Below are 17,411 nucleotides of genomic sequence, written 5' to 3'. Positions count from 1 at the left end.
CCCATAAGTTGACCTTGTTTTCATTTTCTTTTCTCTCCTGACCAGACACACCTATATAAGCGCTTGTATTAAATTCTATCTATCTAAAAAAAACCCCAACATTTTTTAATGAAAACCACCATTTTAATTAAAAAAGATCAAAGCAAACCACAGTTGACCATTTCTGTTTCATATACTTACTGCATTCGAAAAGCAGCTGTCATCCAAGAACAAAACCCCTACAAATAAAGAAAGAAGTTTTTAGGAGCTAACTTAGGAAAAAATAGAGTCTCTAATCTGTATAATAAAGAGAAGAGTTTCTATAAAAGCAATCTCTTCCCTAAAAAGCTGGTAGTTTGTTGCTCTGAAACCATCATTTAGAAACATACAGAAAAATACCTAATACTCTACATATTTTTCACAAGGTATTTAATGTGTCTGTCTTCAGAGAGTATTTAAGAGTTGGGTTTTTTTAATTACTTTCACACTTATCGCTTGGGCTTCTTAAATTTATACAAGTCTGCCCAAATCCCAGTGAACACAAGTTAAGATTGAGGCTTCTAAAGAATTTTTTTAATGGTTTGTTTTGGAGCAGGAGAGGTGATTATTTTTCCAAAACCATTTCCAGAGACTCTCCAATTTCAAGGATAAGCTCCATGAGTCTAATACAAGTTAATCAGTTAAACAGTAATTAGAAACAAGTCTGTGATTACATTAACAGAAAGGCTTCTTATCTAGGTTTACAAATCCTCCTATGAAACTGGACAGCAGAGAGCACATCTCACTGACTGTTCCAGTATGGTTCAAAAAACCTTCCCTCTCAAAAGGCCTCTTCTTTCAAGTGAACATTATTCAACTAAATAGAGACATTTTATTCAACCGCTAAGGTTGCTTTAGGGTTTTAAAAAGATGAAGAAAACTACACAAATAGCAGAGCAATCCTGATCAGACACTAGTATGCTTTTCATGCTCACACAAATAATTAGTTGCAAGGCTAGATATTAAGCTGATGAATGTATAAAATGCTGAAATGTAGGCTACCACCCCTGGACAACTCTTGCGTGGTACATTCTGAAGGTGCAACACAAAAGCACAGAGATGTACCAGCTCAAAGACTCCAGAAAGGCCGTGGAGGAAGCAATTAAAAGTTTAGTCAAAAAATTATCTTCCACTCCAAACCAGTTTGATTATTAAGAGTACAGAGCACTATTATCAGCCTCACACTCACATCCAGTTTTCTCAACTTTGTGAGGAAAACAATGTACTATCAAGAGCAACTAGGTATTATTTGCAATGTGAATTTATTAATTTTTACATATAGATGGTCTTCCAGTTTAATGACTGGCTCACTGGGCTACATGGAATGGCAAATTAGAGCACATTCCATTAAAAAGTATTATCAAAACTCTAAAATACTTACCTTATCATGTTCAAGATCTTCAGGTATTGATGAAGATGTTGACAATCGGCTGTATGTGGATTCACTAAAACACATTAAATGATGCTTTTAAGTATCTTTAATAACAGTTGATTCTGCAGAATTATTTCCATTTTAAGAACTCTGAAGTAACTAGGGAAGGACTACAAACCCACTTTTTCACTTATGAAAGCTGTGGTTTTCAGCTTGTAGCATATGCCTTAATAATTACAGAAACTTGTGTATGTCTTATGTTAAAAAGGGAGGGCACGTGAGCTCCTGACATGAGAGCACATAACCGAACTGGAAAGAAAACATTTTATGAGGATATTAAAACTGCAGTAAAGTAAGAGAGTGCAATACAGGTTTGGAGCCTAGCACGGATCAAATTTGTAAGCTGGCTTCCTGTTCAGACTTTCCTCATTACAAGACATCGCCTCTTTTTCCTCCACCTTTCTTGCTCCATCGTAGAGCCACTAGTCAGAATTGCTCCTCCCAATTAAATCCCTCACCTGCAAGGCCACTTCCTCACACAAAGAGTTCCATAACAAGGCCAGAAACATTTAGAGACTCTGTAGGCCTCAAAAATAGCAGAGTACCTGTTTTCAGTTTGTTGCTAAAAAAAACCAATCAAATGTTGCAATGGTGATGTGCCCATAATTACAGGACAACACATGTTAAAATGGAGTGCATTCACAGGTATATCTATAATTTTGGCTGGCTGGCTCAGGTCACAGTCCAGCAGGGACAATAACATGGGCTCCTGGGTGTCTGACTGCTCAAGGGCCTCCACAGCCCACGTGGAAGTCTATGCCAGAGCACCTTCATGCTTGCTGCCCGAGCTATCTGGATTAAAGACTTCTCAGTTATTGCCCATCTTATTTTACGTCATCTCCATTTCACAACTGTACATGGATTACACCTAAAAACAGCCTTTGAGTTCTCTGCTGTTGCTCAGCTGTGAATTTACCACAACTTGGTTACACAGTAATACCAGGAAGAGGCTCACTGTCAAAAGTTTACCCACTTCATAGATAGCTTAGCTTTTAAACATCACAACAAATCACCCTGCAGAAAAAAAAAATACTTAAAAAAATAATAGTCAAAAGCTCATTTGTAGTATTACTATAAATCAGTGAAGAATTTCAGAAATCTGCAGTGATATATTTTTATTTTTGAATCCTTCAGAAATTTTATGGCGCAGGCTACACAGGGAGCTCTGGGAAAGATATAAGTCTTGAGCCAAGATAAACAAAACAGCATCCTTCTATCACAGAAACACACTGCAAACATCAGTGTGCACCACGTTAGCAGACAAGCAGCCTATTTTCTTACCTCCACTTCCTTAACTCACAAATGCAGAATGAAATTCATGACAATGGCAGACACACAACTTCTGACTGAAACCACAAACTAACTCTGTGAGTGGGATGTGTTTCACACAAAGCAGCGTGAGGACATTTTTAACAAACATGTGCATGTGATTACAAACATATCTAACTGATACAAATGCACTTCTTTTAAGCCATTTACTGTACTTACTTCCACATTCCCCAAAAGGTTTCAACAAATCAGTCTGATTGCATAGCATGTTTACCTTTCAACTTCTGACACCAGAGCAACACGACCGTAGTCCCAGAATCTCTTTCTTATAATGGAAAACAGTAATATTAAAATCTACAAAATAAAAAGAAATACTTCTGAATATTTATTTTTCCTATTTCATAATAATTATTATAAGAACTGTCAAAAAATGCTGTCCTAGCTCCTAAATTAATTATCACATGCCAGCCAACACATCACATGCCAGTCACGCTATAGACCAACACATCAGGGATCAAAGGATCAGGACATCTGCCTTCCTGTTCTAATTTAAAAAGGAGGAGAACTGCATGCAAAACTAGTTCTGAACTGCAAGTGCATGAAGGTTTATGACAGGAAAAGGAGCAAGTAGCACTTGAGAAGAAGTAAAAACTTTCATGCACACACTTTACTATTATTCATCACTTAATGGCCAGAACTATGATGGGAGACTTGCAATTTTACTTGATTTTCAAACAGTGATGTAAACAGGCTGATGGGAGCTCAAATATTTTCGCAAGTGTAAGAATTATTTTTATCCAAAGTAATATATTATTATAACTCTCAAACCCCAGTAACTTATATTTGATCTCTGCAATGTATTATTTAATCTCCTCCCGTATTTTCTCTTTTTGAAAGTGACTAAGAAAACAAGGAGAAAACCCCATCATTATGTATTTCATAGATACATTTCTTTTTTTCTTTTTTTTTTTTCAAAGAAAGAAGTTGCTCTACACAAAGCAACGAAGCTGAAGTAACAAGGCCTGTTTTCTATGCATATGTAGCCTATGCCCTCACCTTCCAGTTCTTCTTACATTCCATACCTGTTTGGCTAGAAAGTGGTGTTACTGATGTAACTTACTGGGATCAAATACCAACCGGGCAGCCAGGACACATGTCAGGATTATCTACATATCAAGATTACACAGCTAATTTCCACATTTCACAATGAATACAACCTTCTTATGAGAGCCTTCCACCAACAGGGAAGATTAATTATCTTCCTCCTTCATCTGACCATTAAACTTGATGCAAGCAGGAAAGTTCTCTAGACTCTGTGACAACTGTAGAATATTTGGCTACAGTATTCTACAGTTATGAGGAGGGATTGCCAGACAAAAATGTGAAGAGAATGCAATATATAAAACTCACTTCCTCTGGAAACCAGCCTACTTCAGAAATCCATCAGCTGACAGTTACTAAAGGGATCTGCATTAAATGTGTCATGAAAATAGAAATACAAGAGTTGCTAAATAAATTGCAGTACTCGGTACTTGAAGAAGAGAGGAGCCTTCTACACTACCTATAACTCTCTACCTTATGCTGTTGGAGACCAGAGTTCAACAGCAAGGAACTTTTAAGCTGAGACTCAGTGTCTTAAAATTCAGTCACAGCTTTAAAAAAAGAAAGTCCCTCCAAACACTTCAACTAAATGCTGTGCCATGAGGCACAGAGAGCTGTAAATAACGTACATCCTCAGAAAATGGATTTATGGTAGCATGCTGCATACGCTAAATCAATAGCAAAGAATCCCATTATGTAACTTTTAGGAACACTCTCTACATTCCTACAGAACTACCAGCTCCAACCTTACACAGGTACTTTAAGTTTCTTTACAATAGCTTTCTAGAACTCAGGAACTATGTCATCCTTTTGGTCTGATTTTACTACCACAAACACATTTATCAGGCTACTTTGCAGCAGGTCTGCATCCCTGTTTCTGGGGACTGAAGACCAAGGCCAAACTTACAGAAATAACCATAAGTTTTATTGCAGTCTCAGGCCTGTCCTGGAGCTCCAGACAGCAACTCATCCTATTCTGCCTTTTGTCAGAATTGAGCTGATCAGTACACTAGTTCCTCAACAGCTTCAAGAAATCTAATTTTAAAAAAGTTGGTGAAATGACAGATTTTCCACACTTTATTACCTTTTGAACAACAATCAAGTTAGCAATGGTGTCCCCTTCCTGGAAAGGTACCCAGTACTTAAACCCAAATGTTCTTGCAGTTAAGATAAAATATAGAAATTTAAGCTACCACCACAAAGCTCACCAGGACTCCATATACAGATGTTGCACTCTCCCTACATCTACACGTCCAACATACAGTAACACTGTCATCCCACCTGTATGCAAACATTTATCAACACTTGAAAAGTGCTCTGATGTTCCCAGGATGGCCGTAGCTCATTTCTCATTCTGAAGACTCTCAGAAACAAATCCCAACCTGATAAATAAGAGAATTCTGAAAATTTTAACTTTTGAAAAGGCCAGAAGTATTTTCAATACAAGAAACACAAACTGGGCTTACAAAAAAGAAGGTTACATCAAGCAGCAGGACCGTCGGGATTCCGCCAAAAGTTACTCCTTGGAGCACCGTGCTGCCCTGGGCAGTGCTGTAGCAGTAGGTCTCATTTGTTGAGTTGAAAAATTCACTTCTATTTCGGAAGTGGACCAGGTGAGAATGTCCAAAACCCAGAAAAAAGAAAGGGTTCATTTTGTCTTTCCCTTAAAAAAAAAAAAAAAAAAAAAGAAAAGAAATGAAAAGGTGAAACAACCTTGTGAAAAGCCTGGTTGGTACTCGTGAGATGTACTAATATTACAAGTATAACAAGTGCAGGAAGATCCAAGCACGAAACTACTTCAGAAGAGAAGGTGTCTTTGACAACCTTTCCCCTTCACATGTAAGGTATTTCGCAATAACTGACAGGTTCAGTTACCAGCAGTGCCCAGTGAAGAATTCCAGACATCTAACAAACCACATCCTCTATAGACATCTGAGGAAGACTACAGAAGATTTCCCCCTCAAAAAACTTTCTCTATTATTTAATCTATAACATCAAACTACTTATTCCAGCCTGGATTCTGATTCTGGGAAACACAGAGGGCATTAGATATTACACCAACAGCAGTTTGAAGATTTTGTGCCTAGTTGATGAGCATGTGAATGCACCAGATTGTGAACTTTGTATTCAAATGTCAAAATCTTGCGATTATTGACAAATAGAAAAGAACTACTACACAAATACATATGGTCCTCTCTGTTCTTGAAATCCTGTGTGATTTTCCTTTCTCAAAATAATCTGACTGAAAGAACAGCACAGTAATTACAGCATATCACAAACAAGAAAGGACAAACAGTATTTCTAAGAGAACAGTCATCTACCTCACTTTAGTCAACCGACCTGCTCAGAGAACGTAGTAACAAGAACACACAAGATTTGCCTATTGATACAAAAGGCTTTTTGGCATAGTGAGGGCAATTTCTTTTTAATTTTGGGGCTTCTCACTTCAAATATTTCTTTTCATGGATCTCATTAACTTGATGATTCCCATGTAGCGCCTCATGTAGAACAGACTTCTGACTGATAAATTCGTAAGGAAACCATTCCCCCAAAAAACTGAATCCTTCAAAAGCAAATATCGTAGGTCCTCATCACACAGGTCCCGGGACACTACTTTTGGGATACCATGCCTCTGTAAGAGGAATGCACATGTCTTTGACGACAGCACTATTCTGGACACTGAAAACAAAACAAAACAAGAATACAAATAACTACAAATTCTCCTGTCAAACAGCAGGAAAACAGCATGGAATACTCCTCTCAAAAAAGCATTTACTAAATGCTAGACTGTGCGACACGCTAGGGAAGAAATTTTGTCCCAACCGATGTGTTTTATCACAGAAAAAAAAACAAGAGAGAGGGGGGAAAAAAAATCCCACACGAAAGTTGTGCCGTTGCTTTCTAAGCGCTGAAATTTAGTGCTGGCGGAAGAGAAGACATTTTCGAAGAGACTTTGGAAATGAGCACAACCGCAGAGCTCGTAAGTAACACATGGGCTCTTATCAGAGTTTATCAGACCCGGCTTCCAATTATCGAAAGCCATTATTTTTAAGCAAGCCAGCTGCCGGGAAGATAAAGGGCAGGGGAAGACCTCCCACGGGCGGGGCTGTGCAGCAGCAAGGGGGGTCCAGACACGGGAAACCGGCTCCCGCTTTGGGCCGGGACCACGGCAGCGTTCCCGGCTCCCGCAGGGCGTGGAACCGGGGCGGGCAGGGCCGGTTTTCCCGGGCACACACTGGAAAGCCCCGGGCTCGCCACTGGCGCAGGGACCGGTCCCTCAGCTCCAGCAGGAGGGTGGGATGGCTCAGCCCCCTGCGGGGAGGGGGCGGCCCGGAGCTGCCCCGCCGGCGCTGCCCGCCCCGAGCCCGCCGAGGGCCGGGGTCCCTCTGCGGAGGCCCCGGGCTCGCTTCGCCGGCTCGCTTCGCCTACTCCCCTCCTATCCCGTACCGTACCGTCCCGTACCGTCCCCGCAGCCACGCACAGCGCCGCTCCCGCCCTCCCTTACCTGCGCCGGGGCGGCCTCTCCTCTGCTTTCCCCTCCCCTTCCCTTCTACCCGTCCCGTCCCGTCACCGCACGGGCGGTCCCGGCCCAAACTTAGGATCCCCGGCAACAGGACTCTGGATCCGCGCATGCGTGGCCGGGCCAGCCCCCAGCGGGCCGGCTGTCAGCGGTCAGCGGCCCGCCGCCCTCAGTCCCCGCCGCCCTCAGTCCCCGCCGCCCTCAGTCCCCGCCGCCCTCAGTCCCCGCCGCCCTCAGTCCCCGCCGCCCTCAGTCCCCGCCGCCCTCAGTCCCCGCCGCCCTCAGTCCCCGCCGCCCTCGCCTCCTGCTGCCCCCGCTCCCTGCTGCCCTCACTCCCTGCTGCCCCAGCTCCCTCCTTCCCGGCCCCAAGGGTCTCTGGCTGCTCCCGTCGGAGTATTGCTGCCCCTGCGCCTCTCCAGCCTTCTGCTCCTAGACCCTCAAGTGCCTCCCTCAGGGAAGGGACCCCCAAATAACCCCAAGTAACAGGGAAAGCTGCTGTTCAGCCTGGAGAAGGGGAGGCTCCGGGGAGACCTTGTAGCACCTTCGAGTAACTAAAACCAGAACCAAATAGAGCATTTTATAAGCCCCCGCCCCCTGCACCACTCTACTGCACCCTCACCCCCCCAGAAAAAAAAATTAGAAAAAGAGGTTTCCAGAGAGATTTCACAATTCCAAATCTGATAAAGTGGGCAAGTGTACAGTTACAAGTGGAGCAGGCTACGCACTACGGTCATACAATCATGGAATAGTTTAGGTTGGAAGGAACCGTAAAGATCATCTATTTCCATCCCACCTGCCATTAGCAGGGACACCTTCCACGAGACCAAATTGCTCAGAGCCCCATCCAGCCCATCTTTGAACACTTCCAGGGCTGGGGCATCCACAGCTTCTCTGGGAGACCCGTTCCAGCACCTCAGCACCCTCACAATAAAGAATTTCTTCCTAATATCTAGTCTAAACCTATCCTCTTTCACTTTAAAGCCATTCCCCCTTGTCCTATCACTACCTGCTCATGTAAAAGTCCTTCTCCAGCGTTCTTCTTGGCCCCTTTTAGGTACTGGAAGGTGCAATAAGGTCTACCCAGAGCCTTCTCCAGGCTGAACAATCCCAGCTCTCTCAGCCTGTGTTCATAGGACAGGTGCTTCAGCCTTCTTTCCTGGCCCTCCTCTGGCAGGTTCACATCTTTCTGGTGCTGGGGACCCCAGAGCTGGATGCAGCACTCCAGGTGGGGTCTCATAATGGCAGAATACAGGGGGAGAATCACTTCCCTTGACCTGTTGGCCACACCTCTTTTGATGGGTAACTCTGAAATACATTAATTGTAGTAATCTGAATGTTCCATGAAATATGTAAAGCTCCTTGTGTCCACACAGCTTCAAAGATAGAAATTCCATTCAAATGTTATAAATTGCAAAAAAAACCCATAACCTAGGGAGTTTAAGTTAATAAGTCTATGACAGAACTGGGATGAGACCAATTCCCAGACATCCAGAAGGACATCTTATCCTTTACAGGAGTTAATTGCTTCCAGACAACAGGTCAGAAACACTGTACAGCAGGTCTCTGCTGTCCACCTCTCCTCTACTCTTTATTTTGGTGTTCCCTCAACAGTCATTTGATACCTAGCATTGCAAACCATCCTCATCGCCCTCTGTCTTCATCCTTTGTCCCTGACTGGCATGACCTCAATGAGCAGTGGTCATATGAGGAAGAAGAAGATTATGATAATGATAAAAATGTAACTGGTCACAGGGAACCAGGGATCACTTGCCTCCAAAGGTTTGCACCCTTCCTGCAGTCTTGTGGATGAAGCAGTATTGATGTCTCAGAACAGCAACCTGTTCTAAAAACAACTGAAAATAAATAGGACATTGCAAGGTTAGGTCTGAAAAAAACCTCTTAGTTATCTGTTGACTTTTATGTTTGAAAGAAATTAGTGTTCCAGCTGCTAAGAAGCCAATATCTCCTCCAGCTGACCATCCTGATCCTGCCTCTTCAACTCCTCGTGTTCCTGTGTATTCAGACGATGGGGATTACTTAGGGCCCTGCATGAAAAGCTGCTTTCCTGCTCGTGCCATTTTATTAATCCACAATTGTTTTCCTCTGTCAAATCCTTTTTTCACTTTTCAGGAGCGCCTGCTCAGTGGAGAGCAGCATTTGGCTCTGCATGTGCTATGTGCCTTCCCCCCTTATCATTCAACGAAAAGGGAGAAGTTCTGGTTATCTGCAGTCACTGAGAGACATTTCAAGACAGAACTTCATAATTTATCTAGCAGATGCATTGTGGATAATCTGTGATCTTAAATTGTCTGTAACAGTTATGTTAATTAGAAAATGGTACAAAAGTTCTCAGCTCAAAGCAGAGTGGTTCAGATTCAATGCTGGAATAAAGAAATCCCACTGTTGTTGAAGGGTGTTAATTATTTTAGCTTTAAATCACATTCTCTTCTGCTTAGGGCTATATTGGTGGAAAAGTTGTTTGGCATGAGTGTAGTAGAGTTATTATTCCATCCTGCCTTTTCTGGAAAAACTCCTGTTTGGTTGATTTTCTCACTGATTTCCAAAGCTGTTCGTACTTTTGATTCTTGCCATGTTTTTCAAAATTAGGAAGGGCTTGCTCCGGCTAGACTATCTTACTGTGTAGTGTAAAATAGGTGATATGCAGTAATCTTGACATTGCAATCTTGACATTTTTCATTCCGAAGACTTTCGCCGAGCTACAAAATAATTTTTCCCTGTCTTTCTCACAAGAATAACATCAAGCTTTTGTAATTTGTTTTTCTTCTTCCTCTGTCTAGACAGGCTCTTTAGCTAAGTGGTGTGATTTTGTTTATCTGTAATTTCAACAGCAGAGCCACATTTCCCTCCCTACCTCTTGTAAATAGGGTTTTGTTTACCACTGTCTGTTCTTTTGGTGACAAAAGCCACATACTGTCATTAGTTCCCAAACGTTTAATCATGTTGCTAGAGCAGATGGAAAACCACCCTCAGGACCTAGGGAGCAGGTCAATAGAATTTAAAGTTCTTCCATCTTTCTTTTATTTTGCATCCTCCATATCCACTTCAACAGCTCTTTAGCACCAAGTTGAACAAGTGTGCGGGGTGTTTACACTTATGTGACTCTTCCCTTACTTTATTAAATGACCTTATGGCTGAGGGACTCCGCTGTCACTTTAGTTTGATTTATCACAGCAGGACATCCCTTGATGGGTGAACTCCTAACAGGACATCAATAGTCTCTGGAGGTGAGTAGCAGGTGGCCTGATGCTTTGCCATGCGTGGCAACTCTCACCATGATTCCTTCTCTCTGAAGAAACTCATCAGCCCAGATTGCCCTTCCTTACTTATCTGCCTATTCAAATATAACTTAATGGATTTAATTCAGGCTTCTGGCCTGGCAGCCCTTTGCTATCTTTTAATCTTTGCCTTCATCTAACAATGTGTTTACAAGCCTCAGTATAGCAAAGGATGCAGTGTGGGCATTATGGAGTCTTCCTTTGAAAGGTCTGAGCATTAATAAGTTTATAATAAAAATAAACAAATTGAAAAATCTAGACAGATAGATTTAAATGAACTCTAATCATAATACAAATCAGCAAGCAGCCAGTATTGATTTAAATTAATGATCTATACTTAGTAATTATTTTTGTAGTGCTGCTTCTTATCATAGATAGTATGTTTATTTTCAAGGTAGAAATAGCTTTGCATTGAAGTTGGGATGTATTTCTATTGATCAATGTAATTGACCATTATGCAAAATATTTAACAAAATATATCTAGCAATATATGATAGTAATTTGTGTTTTGGGGAGTTTTTTACATTTTCTGTCAGGTGGGAAATGGTGAATGGAACATTGGTATTGATGCTTGAGCATGATTCATTTTTCCTCTCATCATCAGCAAGTTATACTTGGATGAAAACTGGAATATTATTAAAATGCACAAGAAACTGCAATCTAAAACAGCAATACTGAAAAGTATGGGGGGAATAGTAAGAATATTGCAACATATTTTGCATTTAAACTTGATATATGAAATGGTGAATTATTGTCCCTACTTTGTGCACTGAGGTCATTGCTTTTGATCATCCTCATTGTGTCTAAAAAGGTTGTGTCACAGAGGTCCCTGTGAGTGCTCCTGGAATTCTGTATGGATATCCCAGCTGGAAACACTGCCACACCCAGCTGCAATGACTGCCAAACCTTGCCATAGGCTGGCTGATGCTTACCAGGGGACAACGCTTACCAAGGGATTCCTCATCACTCACCTCTGTGAAGAGAAAGATTTAAACCTCGTTCTTTAGGGTAGTCACAGCTATAGAGAATCTCTTACTGATATATAGGATTTTTAGGTTTATTATTAGCTGGTTGCAATGCAGCTGCTATTGATGTGCACACTTTGGTACAAAACTAGGGCAAGGTGACCTGCAATGTGGATGACTTCATTGTTTTCTGAATATAGGTATTATCTTAATGCCTATGTGTATAGCAGCTGAAGGGAGTTAATGCATAGGTGGCATAGCACTAACTATAATTAAGGGAGCTCCCCAAGAGAGAGAGAGAGATGGAGGAACTGTCTGTCACAATCTGGTCTCTCCTAGCACCTGGCCACCTGACCCATTGGATTTACGTGCCTCAGGGAGCAGGTGTGTTTGTCACCAGTGTAAAATATCAAACCACTGAGAGCTTGTACAGTCTTCCCATTTTTGGGTACAACAAATGTTAGTTTTAGTGAGGAACTCCAGTGTCCTCAAGAGCTTCTGTGCTCCATAGCTGTCCTGACCGACTCTTGGTGCCCCAGTGCTGAGGTGACACCTGGACTGACATTAGCATCTTTGCATTAGGTTCTACTTTCCCTGGAGCAGAAAGCTGGATGATTGATTGTGCAGGAACCACAAAACACTCCAGGAGTTCTTGCAGTCTAAACATTGGAGGGTTTGCTGGAACCTTGGATTGAGAGTAAATTTTTGTTAACAAAGCTCTTAAATCTTGGTTTTGTTCAGAACAGATCAAAGAGGAAAGCTAGTTTTCCTTCCTCTCTTTTTTTTTTCTTTCCAAATACTACTCAGTTTGACAACTTTGAGGAAGCTAGTTATTAAACTGGTTGGTCTGCTATATGCAGTCTATCTGCAAAGAGTCCAGTGAGATCCTGAGCTTTTAGATGTAAGAACGGAGTTCCAATGCCTTGGTGATGACCCTTTCTGGTTAACTGGCTTGATTTCCCTTTAAATGTCAGCATCAAACACACTGTTTGATCATTTATAAATGTATTTTACAGTATTTTTGAAGTGTCAAAAACTTAACCATTATAGATGGTTATATTTACAATAAGTATATTTTTGAAAAAAAATAATATATTTGAATAGCACTCTAGATTAAATAATTTTTAAAGGACTTTAAAAGTGAGTAATAGTTTTTTCCCTTGGGCAAGAATTCCCCCTTCCTGTTTCTGGATTTACAGGTGAAAAAAATTCAGAGTGCCAACTATGAGGATTTCAAAGAGCTTTGATTTCATTTTAATCTCAGGTTAAATCTCGAAATAGCAGAACTAAGTTACTTTTTTAGCCTCTGTGTTCTGCCTGGGAGTTTGCACCAATACTTATCTCTTGTTGATTTCTGTGTCCCAGCCTCTAGAAATAGATCTGATCTGTTAAATTCAGATTTTGGCTTTGCAAGGAGCTGAGAAGGTCTCTCTTACAATTTCCACTGCAGCAGCGACTTGACTCCTTTGCAGTTACACTCCCCAGCGGGCGAGCGCGGGGGGCCACTAATGACAGCAGGATGATCCTGGTGAGCCCAAGCAGGGGGTCAGGTGCCAGGAACGTGAGGGGCAAGTGTCCGGGGCGGATTGGTGTCAGGGTGCAAAGCGGCTTAAGGCAGGAACCTGTGAAGAGCTATCGCAATGGCAAACAGCCACGACCGAGGCAGCGTGGCCTTTCCCAGCACGGAAGTTCCTGCACCCAGGGCCTGGCTTTAACAGAGCATGACTGGAAATGGTGGGAAGCAGCAGTATACAGCCAGTTCCAAGTGCATGGCTTCTGCTCAAGGCACACCACAGGCATGTGGGTCATCGCTGTGTGCTTTTTGGCACCTCCACTTTAGGGAAGCAGAAGAGTTGCCTAAATCTGTCCATTCCTTAGTATGGACATATTATCACTACAGCTTCCAACTTTCCCATTCTTGTGCCTCCCTATCCACTCTCTCATTCCTCTTTCTGTAGTAGTTTATTTCCTCCTCCTCATTCATCCTTTCTCATATTTCCTTTTCTGTGATGATTTCATTTTCTCTGGATCACTTTCTTTTTTTCTGCTCCATTTTTCTCCTTTCAAGTGTTTGCAAAGGGTATAAAGGTATTCCCTCATATCTCTTCCAGCTGGACTTGGCACGTTTGACATTGCCTCATGAGTGAAGGTGTGGCCTTATCTGTGTATAAAGGAAAAGTATGTAGTCACCGTGAGCTGAGCTTGAACACACACGTGATCTATGGATCAATGGGCAACTTTCTTCCCTGTAATTAAGTAGTAACAGATGGCAAGAGGAATATTGCTTGTTTTAGTTAGATATTTTATGTACAGTAATTGTTAGAGTCTATTGGTGATTAGAGTTTTGTTGATAGAAGCTGTGGTTGGCTGGTGCCCTTGCAAATCATCTTATTTATTTTCATGTTTAAATATGGACCTCAAATTTTCGCCAAGGCAATTTACTCAAGATAATAATCTGGAGGGTACAGAACAGGGAAGGCAGCCCCAATTTTTTCAGCTCTCCTTTCCTACTGGCATTATGTACCGTTTTAGTAAAACAGATGTTTATGTATTTAGACTCACTAAAGCAGATATTCAGATTATATACCAGATTATAATTAAGTCAGAATTAATCTGGGAGGAGTTAAAAGTAGGTCTTGTAAAGTGGCACAGCCACTTTGTGGAAGTTTCTAGAATGACTCCAGGAGAGAAGAAAGGTTCAGTGTTACATGGGAACAACTTGGCAAACTATTTCTGCCTTCAAAACATGGTGCACCTTTTCTGGCCCTGTCTGGGTCAGTTGCTGGGACTTGTATGGGCATTTCTCAGAGGACATCCAATTGTGTTAAGGAACCAGTTCCCATCCACTTAGCAAACAAGACAACCGTGTTCTGTTATTGCTGTGGTTTCTAGATCCATTTCAAGGCAAGCCCAAGCAATAGTATATTTACATATCCCATTGGGCATTGAAGTATTTTCTCATTTAGTACAGCATGTGTTTAAGAGTTTACCAGCCTGGAACATGGTGAAGGTCAGAGATAAGCTTTCCTACCACAAGGGACTTAAAGCAAATCAAGTGGTGCAGCCTCCAAAGAGTTTTAAGAGCCAGCCTTCTGAGTCTGCTTCACATTGTAATTGTCAGATTCCTTCCATTGGATTCGCAGAACTTGGAACTTCATTGAAAACACTGTTTTCCTGTAATCTGCCTTTGAGATCTTCCAACAGATCTTATCTATTAAGTATCTCAAATTAATTCCCATGTCATCTATGTCTCCGCTCAAACTGTAGTAATTATTTCCAGCTTTGCTGTCACAGAGGTAAAATATTCCTTGCCCTATTTTAGAATCAAAGAAGAGAAGAGGGACTAGGCACCCAAGTTTTGCTCAATGAAAAATAGACTCTGAATTTCTTCTCATACCTTTGAAAGTCTTCTCCACGTGTATGATTTGTCAAAAGACCCTGGAATCTGCATTGGCAACTGGTGAAGCTGAACTGAAGCAGCCATGCTGCATGAGTAAAATAAATTTTGGACATCATATCTTTACTCTAATTATTCAGCCTGGAAAGCTAACAGATACCAGCTTCAAATGCATGGCATTTCCTGCAGAATCATGTGTTGAATGTAAAATTAGGGTTTGGAAATGCATTCAGTTGCTATATGGAAATTCTGACCACTCCTGGATTAATGCTTTTGCGTAAGCAAATGGTTAGGTAAGAAAAGTGAAAAAAACCCCAAACAACTGAAGTTTGTGTTTCACGCTTCAAGTGACCTGGCCAAGTGTGGCTAGATTCCCTTTTAAAATCAAATGACCATGATGCATCTCCCAGGGTCCTGTAGTATGAATGCTAAAAGGATTAAAACTAGTCAGGTCACACAGCTTTATTTTGCTTTTTATAAGGGCCATGTTATATCCGAGACTTTATACTCCTTGTTTACATAGATATGAGTGCATGACAGGAAATTACATAATTTAACCTGTGCCATGAAGTAAAATACCCTTTTGTGTTCTGTTTTGAAGTCAAATACACAAATAACTGTATTTTCTCCAGTTCTTTTCTACTGAAGTCTTTTTCATGAAAAAGTAATAGCATTCAAAAAAAGTTACAAAGGCAATATCATGATAATATAAATATTTAAATGAAAACACCTTTGTAGTAACTGCTTGAGTAGAAGCAGTCTATCCACACATCTTCCTTTCTGAACATTGCAGTACTGTTTGAAAACAGAAGAAAATTAGAGGGATATTTTGATATTTATTATTGTGTAGTTCTCAGAGCTGTAACAAGATATCCAGTCTAGACAGAAGAGGAATGGAATAAACAGGATAAATAATGAATCACCATAAATAGTAACCAGATCACTAGATTTTAAAAACTATTTAATGAGTTAATGTTAACAGTTTGAAATTTTATTAACGGATCTAAAATCTTTTAAAATGCATTTCAAATAATCTATGTCCCTTTAAGATCATTTTCAGAAGAGATGTCAGAACTTTGAAGACAAGGAAAAGATGCCTGTGAAAGTTCAATACAGTGCTTACAGCCAGTCAAGGCTGCCTCTTTCTGTTTGAAAGGAATGAACATTAAACATCAGAATGAGGGATTATAGTCTGATCCAGATCATAGCTTCCAAGAAGATTGTTTTGTTCAGTCTTGAGTCTCCTGCCTCCCCCAGAAACCTCTCAAACGTCTTGCACCAGTATCAGCCCAGCTCACTCAGAATGCAGATAAGGCAGGCCTGGTGTTGTTGCTGGACCCATTCAGAATTCCACTTCATCATCCTCTTGAACACAGCACTAGTGTGCTGTTAACATCAAGGAGAAAAGCCATGTGCAAATAATTATTTTGAAAGTGAATACATCTCAGTTCCATGGTGTAAAACCCCCTGACATGCAATAGCCCCAAAGCCACTTTACCAGCAGATGTTACAGATGGAAAACAACTATATGAGTAGTTCAGCTCATTTTCCTGTTGTTGCAGATATCTTTTTGCCAACCAGTGTATTTTCTAAGGCACTGCCCAAGTTAGCGGAAGCCTTTGCACAGCTACTCTGCACTCTACCTGATGTACCAAATTAGAGACATCTAAAGTATTTATCCATTTTTTCTTGTCATCTCTGTGCATTTTATGACTTAATTTTGTCTTCTACAATCTTGCACTGGGTTTTGTAATTTTCTGTGCAAGGAACAGCCCTTTTCCTTTTTTGCACTCCACTAACAAATTACTATTTTGCACAACAGCTCATCATGTTTAGCAGAAGAGGTTCCTTTTAGATCTCACTCATCTTGACCTTTTATCTTTATTTTTGGCCTGCAAAAAAAAAAAATCTTCCAGCAAAGTTAGTAATCCAAATTATTCAACTTGCATTAACACGTAGTTCATAATCTTTCCACCTTTACAGCTTCTCCTGGTAATAGAAATAAATTTCAGCAGCTAGAATATAGAGTTTTTCTTTTTCTATCTATCTGAGTTGGGGAAAAGTGATTAATTTTCTCTCTTTCTTAGCAAAAGAGGAAAGTCTGTTCAGTGAAGCAAAAGTTATTAGAATTAAAATTAATTGGGGGAAATACAATCCATAATTAAGCCAGGCTACTCACTGCCACAGATGCAATATGAATAGCATTCCAACTGTATTAGCATGACAGGAAAATGAGGACATTTCTCATTTTTTTTTGTGTAGCCACTTGCTACACAAACTTGGCACAGAATCGTTTAGGTGGGAAAAGACCTCTAAGATCTCAGGCACTCAGCAATAGGACAAGGGGGCACGGGCTTAAGCTCCGCCAGGGGAAATTTAAGTTGGATATCAGGAGAAAATTCTTTACAGAGAG

General features: G+C 41.0%; 1 protein-coding gene across 5 annotated transcripts in view; it reads right to left on the bottom strand.

The window, feature by feature from the left end:
- TMEM63A (transmembrane protein 63A) overlaps positions 1–7,467 on the bottom strand; it is a 32,979-nt gene extending 25,512 nt beyond the window's left edge. For 2 of the 5 annotated variants that reach the window (XM_064648071.1, XM_064648070.1), the window contains exons 1-5: positions 7,326–7,467; positions 5,287–5,483; positions 2,994–3,073; positions 1,400–1,463; positions 181–218 (exon numbers count right to left, since the gene is read on the bottom strand). In XM_064648071.1, the coding sequence (XP_064504141.1) occupies positions 181–218; positions 1,400–1,463; positions 2,994–3,073; positions 5,287–5,483; positions 7,326–7,452 (506 nt within the window). In that variant the 5' untranslated portion in view covers positions 7,453–7,467. Of the gene's footprint in view, positions 1–180; positions 219–1,399; positions 1,464–2,993; positions 3,074–5,101; positions 5,189–5,286; positions 5,484–6,160; positions 6,500–7,325 lie in introns of those variants that run through there. The other 3 variants (XM_064648072.1, XM_064648073.1, XM_064648074.1) reach the window with 3 other exon arrangements.
- Between the last annotated feature and the right edge of the window lie 9,944 nt (positions 7,468–17,411).

This window comes from Pseudopipra pipra, chromosome 3, assembly GCF_036250125.1.
Source record: "Pseudopipra pipra isolate bDixPip1 chromosome 3, bDixPip1.hap1, whole genome shotgun sequence".
Lineage (NCBI taxonomy): Eukaryota > Metazoa > Chordata > Aves > Passeriformes > Pipridae > Pseudopipra > Pseudopipra pipra.
Note: the sequence above shows the minus strand (reverse complement) of the source record. Positions and strands in the feature narration are given on the sequence as shown.